Source organism: Schistocerca nitens, chromosome 2 (assembly GCF_023898315.1).
Source record: "Schistocerca nitens isolate TAMUIC-IGC-003100 chromosome 2, iqSchNite1.1, whole genome shotgun sequence".
Classification (NCBI taxonomy): Eukaryota; Metazoa; Arthropoda; class Insecta; order Orthoptera; family Acrididae; genus Schistocerca; species Schistocerca nitens.
The window spans coordinates 251,143,299-251,149,298 of NC_064615.1; the positions used below are offsets into that span (position 1 = coordinate 251,143,299).

General features: G+C 42.2%; 1 protein-coding gene across 1 annotated transcript in view; it reads left to right on the top strand.

Moving 5' to 3' along the window:
- The window catches only part of LOC126234956 (trans-aconitate 2-methyltransferase-like), a 42,675-nt gene extending 38,202 nt beyond the window's left edge, over positions 1-4,473 (top strand). The window contains exon 3 of the mRNA XM_049943694.1: positions 4,323-4,473. Within this exon, the coding sequence (XP_049799651.1) occupies positions 4,323-4,473 (151 nt within the window). The remainder of the gene's footprint in view (positions 1-4,322) is intronic.
- The last annotated feature ends 1,527 nt before the right edge of the window (positions 4,474-6,000 follow it).

The following is a 6,000-nucleotide window of genomic DNA, read 5'->3' on the forward strand; positions in this document are numbered from 1 at the left end:
CGTTCTTGTCACTGAATTTAAGAAAACGTTCAGGTTTGTGTGAGAATCTGTTTGTCTGTGTCATTTCGGATTTCAAATTGCGTATCTTTTCAGGTTTTAAGTCGCGTAGCTTTTCGGATTTTAAGTCGCGTAGTCTCTGTAAATTGCTCACATTATACGCGCTGCGTGACTCTGACAAATGCTCGCAATGTGGCGGATCCTGTAACGTATTGGTGACTGAAATAGTTGTTAATTCTGTTACTTTAATACTTTCGTCAATTTGGTTGTTCTGACGTTCACTTTTATTATTGACTTCCGTATTCAGAGTGTGTGAAACTTCCACTGACTCTAAATTAAACTCGTCGTGTATCTGTACTGCGTTTTTAGGGCATTGTTCTGTGACTGCATTAATTTCGTGGATCTGTGTTGCGTTTGCTGAACATTGTTCAGTGACTGCATTAATTTCGACTTTATGTGATTCTGTTATGCCTACACGTGTGCTACTTAATTCTTGTGCAACAGTGCCAACTTCTTTATTACTGTTATTAGCACAAGCCCTAGTATCCTCACGTAATTGTCTTGTACTATCATAAAATTGCGCGGCAATGGCTTCAATCTGTTCATCAATCTGTTCATTCCGTTCACTAAGTTGTTTTATTTTTTTATTAATGTTGTCTTGTTCTTCATTCGATTGTTTATAACTTTCGTTAATTAGTTTATGTTCTTTGAGATCGTTTTCCAGTTTTTCATTCATTAGTAGTAATACTGCCATAATTTGACCCAATTTAACATTCTCTACTCTATTATCTGTGCTGTTTGATTTCGTACCTGCAACTGTCGCGTTTTGTGCGACCATTTGGTCATTCTGTAATTTGCAAAAAGATTTGTCAGTCGAACGTACACTGTCAGTCACTATTTCGGAATTAAATAAATCCGGCGTACTTTCAGTACACTGATCATTTTCATTCGAAAAATTTGTCTGTACGTTATTTGAATTTTCCAAACCGGGTGTGTTAAGCTGGGCGGCGCTCATTACAACAGAGCTCCCCGCGTCATCAATTGTCGTCAAATTAACAGAGGACATAACCGAGTTCGTTTGTTCATCATTAAGACAAAGGTCATCATTAGCGGTTGGAACGCACTGATTGTTAGTGAACGCAGGATTGTCATCATTACTCTGCGTTTCACAATTGCTATCGGTCATGTTTAAGTCGGTAACTTCATTCATGATACCTCGCGATACACTATTCACAGTCTTTCGCGGCATTTTTACAGTAGTCACAATTAATCACAAAACAAATAAGCACAATGCAAAATCAACACACAAATACAACAGAGCAACGAATTGCCGTTGACCTGTAGAAAGAAAGTCACAAGATTAGTAAAAGCGTTACGCCAAATCCTAATTATATTTAAGAAATAAGAGCAGATATCTGACTGTTTTTCAAAAGATTCTCACGAAATACGATCCTGGACCGGGTGTCGCCAAGTGTAACCTCCCCACAGAAATTTTCAAAAGACTATATTTATTAGTAATGGAGCCAAAGCTAAGTGTAACCTTCCCGCAAAAATATTAATGACAAAGACAATTACATAATGAAAGCTCGCTATCTGACTCAAGTACAAGTTACCATTAAATAATGAAAGATAATCTCATGACAATGAAACTACAGTGATAACCAAAACTCAATTAAACCGAAATGTCGGTGTTTGCCCTGTGCGAATTCAGAATAAATTTCTTACCTTATTAAAACTGCATGTCAAAATTCTGCTCTTATTGTTGGCTGCGGCTTGGAGGAAAAACATTGCAATTGCCTTTTTTTTTTTTTTTTTTTTTTTTAAAAAATTTTGTTAAAGGGAAATGGAGGGAATTTGAATGATTGTTTGTAAATTTGTTTTTAAATCCAAATTATTATTGGGGGCGATTTTTGAAAGTTAAATTACAATGAGTGGACCTTACATTATCTGATAAGCGCAAAGCTGCATAAACATTTATTTAATAAAATTATACCTTGTCCTGAATCTTGACCATCGCTGTGCCGACGCCCGCCGACGCAACTGCTACAGACATACTACTCTCCGCGACAGCTACCAACAGACTCCAAGCACTACTGAGCACAGACTACTGCAGACTGACTGACTGCTCGCTACTGCGAGTCGAGCGCAACTGCTCTGGTCAGAGATTCTACAATGTCTCAGCATCGCTGCCGCACAACATACGTGTTTCAAGGGATAAATGGAGGGCGAGAGGGCATCATCCAGAAGGGGGAGTTGATGGCAGCCACTTTGGGAGAGCAGAGGAAGGGTGTAGAGGTGGAGGTTAGGTGGGGTGAAGGCATGGCAGTGGGCAGGGGTTGGAGAGGAGAAGAGCAACCAGGGGATGGGGTCGATCAAGTCGGCGGGAGGTGTAGAGTACGCGGATAAAAAAAATGGTTCAAATGGCTCTGAGCACTATGGGACTTAACTTCTGAGGTCATCAGGCCCCTAGAACTTAGAACTACTTAAACCTAACTAACCTAAGGACATCACACACATCCATGCCCGAGATAGGATTCGTGCCTGCGACCATAGCGGTCGCACGGCTCCAGACTGTAGTGCCTAGAACCGCTCGGCCACCCCGGCCGGCTTTACTGGGAAAGAAAGGGTTTCTACCTGAGATGTTGCACCAAAGAGTGCTTTGTCCTGTGCAGCTGGGCGAGTGAGTAAGGCAGCTTGTGGCCAGATAATGTGCTAATGGATCTCCACTTGAATTTCGTATAACCCCACTGGCTTGTGGGATGGAGTCCTGCAACGTCTTCGAAAAGCATGAACACGCGATGGTATATAACACAGGTAAAGAAGTGAGAAACGTCTCCTCAGGGAAAGGTTTAGATCGAGGGCCCAATGACAACAAACATATCTTTCGATAACCATTTACTTTGAAGCTCCAACAACAATACAGAGAGAAAAGAATTCCCACAAATACAGCTGTGCCTGGCACCAACGCAGAGCCAAATCTTAGCCGTGCGTCGCGGAGTTTACGCTTTATTTCATGACTCGCAAAATTTCCCCACTCTCGGAGTTCTTAAGAACAGAACTTCTTTATCGTGACCAGCGGCCTCAGCGGCTTGATTGCTACAGTCAGAAAAGCGCAAACACGAGGCGCTAGTGCCTCGGTGACTTACAAGGGACACGTGAGACAAGCTTTGGAGCTGCTGGGGTGAATAGCCGAGGCTGTGGCTGCTTTCGGCGTAATACAGCATGAAGGACAATCTGGTAACTTCTCTGTAGTTCTTGACTCTATTAACTCCGCAAAACCTACACTGCCGGAAAAAAAATGCAACACCCTCAAACAATCTGTTCAGGGGCACCAGGGTGTAATATGTACTTACTGAGACGTTGTAGTATTAATGATTCATTTGTCATGGTCATCGCTTATCAATAACGCTCGGTAGTCTCGTCTGGGCACCCTCTGCGGGCAGTAACCGTGCTGAGTTTAGAGGTAAAATATTTGCAACATTCATTCTGGGGGACAACGATGTCCCACTGAAGAGTACGTACTCTGGTAGAACAGCTTCGGCCATTTGAATGAGGTCGCATTGTGGGAATCTGGATGGACGTATCAATGAACTGCTGCACATGCTGGACGTAATGCATCAGTGGTGTTTCGCTGCTTTCAACAATGGTTTGGACCATTTCCACACATGTAGACAAGGTTCTGGACGTCTGCGTAGCACAGTCGACGTCAAGCTCAAAACATTGTGCGAGCAGCTGTGGCCGACCAAAAAACTTCCAAGGAAAAAGCCCAGGCATATTTCCACCTATTGCACAGCAACGAACCTTTAAGGACATTTTCCTTTCAGCTCTCCAGTAATAAATAATTCGAGTCCACATTAACTCACGAATTACAAGCAAGCAAAACAAATGAAGGTTTCTTACCGTACCCTCCTCTTTAATAATTCGAGAGCACATTAGCTCATGAAATCACTGTTCAGTAAGTACTACCAAGGCAGAAAGGGGTGTGGATCCCATGTCGGGATCAGGCTATATGGCTACCTCACTAGTAACAGGTGAGATACTCAGCTGCCGCTGTGGAGCCCGACACTGGTGCCCACGGAGGATAGTCTAGGCATCAGTAAATTTTTTGTTTCTGACCTCATGTTATGTCTCGAAAAATCTTGTAAAATATATAATCTTTCTCCTGATTTACCAATACTGACACTGAGAATGTTCAGGTTAGTTGAACTTACTTCGTACTTATAAGTCAGTAATCAACAGCACCATGGCAGTTCTTCATATACAGAGAAGTTACCTAATGGAGATCACAACAGTCATAGCGAATGGTTGTTTCCTTATTTTCACAGGCGTGCTGTGCAGAATATGCACAAACTCCTGGCGCCAGGCGGAGAAGCTGTGTTTATAATAATAGCTAACATGCCGTTATTCGCTGCATACGAAGAAATGGTGAAAGATCCACGCTGGACCCAGTACATGGAGGTAACGTACCGGTGCTAACAGCGCCCTCTTTTTTATTTCTTTACGTCTTGAAAACGATAATTTTGCCAGAACATTTACAGATGTCTTGCGCAGTCTAAACTACATCTGTCGACTACAGGGAATTTATGGACCATCTAATTGTGAACGAACGATAAATGTGTATTATGGGACGTAAGTGGAGTGTATGTGGCCCCACTGCCAGACATAACGAATTTTCACCCTTACTATATGACAGCTTCTGGTACGCTTAAGTGAAGCAACATTTAATTTTATTCATAAAAACATCAATGTAATGCAGCGATGAATGAACCTTGTAACTAGTACTGGGATAAAAATTACGCAATGGTAACACTGTCAGAATATTATAAAACGACATACAGGTGTGAGAAAAACCCTCTTGTTCTTTAGCTCTCTTATTATCTAGCTCTGATACACTATTGTTCTCTTGCGATTAGGTCCTTATTGATCGCTGTCGCTAGGCTGTAATACGGAGTGTGCGAAGTATTTACGTGTGTAGACTGAATTTTCATTGAAGCATAAAAAATAAACTCCATATTGTGACCTTTGTATTTGAATACTGTCCTTCGTTTTGGATAAAAAAAATAGAAAATAGATTTTATCCATAAAAGGGAGGAAATTAAATACGTAAGCTTTTCGTTTGGTTCTCGATCGTTTCAAAAGCCATTTGTTGGTAATTACTGTTGGCATATGACATTCAAAAATGGTTCAAATGGCTCTGAGCACTATGGGACTTAACATCTGAGGTCATCAGTCCCCTAGAACTTAGAACTACTTAAACCTAACTAACCTAAGTACATCACACACAGCCACGCCCGAGGCTGGATTCGAACCTGCGACCGTAGTGGTCGCGCGGTTACAGACTGTAGCACCTAGAACCGCTCGGCCACCCCGGCCGGCCATATGACATTCATTAGAACCTGCAGTCACTTATTTTTCTCGAAGTCAGATAATTTTTCTGAGTGTAATTTTTACGAAAGTCACCTTCACGTCTTTACATGGTCAATAAAATACCAAAACGTTGTAACTCTTCACAGTTTCCCAGCGATCTGATGACATCTTGGGTCGTCAGGTGTTCTGCCGGATATCAACGTCGCACCTGCACAATATTTCGGTAAAGTAGCTCGTAACCTTCATCATGTGTGACCTGAGATTGCTCCTAGAGTGGACCTGATCCAGTATTTATGTCTGTGGCCTTCCCCCTCCACTGGCGATTGCAGGCGATCCCTCTGTGGTCAGCACCCGTTCGCTGCAATCTTATGGAACATTGCCGTTCCGTTTTCCGTCCGATGTGGTTCTGGGTGTTCCCTCTGTGCTCCACGACCATCAGACTGGCTTCTGCACATGTTATCCCTGTATTTAGCCATATTTGTAATTTTTCCTTTGGGAATAGTCAGTTTCCTGAAAGATTAAAGTACTCAGTAGTAAAGCCGCTTTATAAAAAGGAGGAAAGGGATAATGTAGACAGCTGTAGGCCTATTTCCATGCCATCAGTGTTTGATAAAGTTATTGAAAAGGCTGTGCATG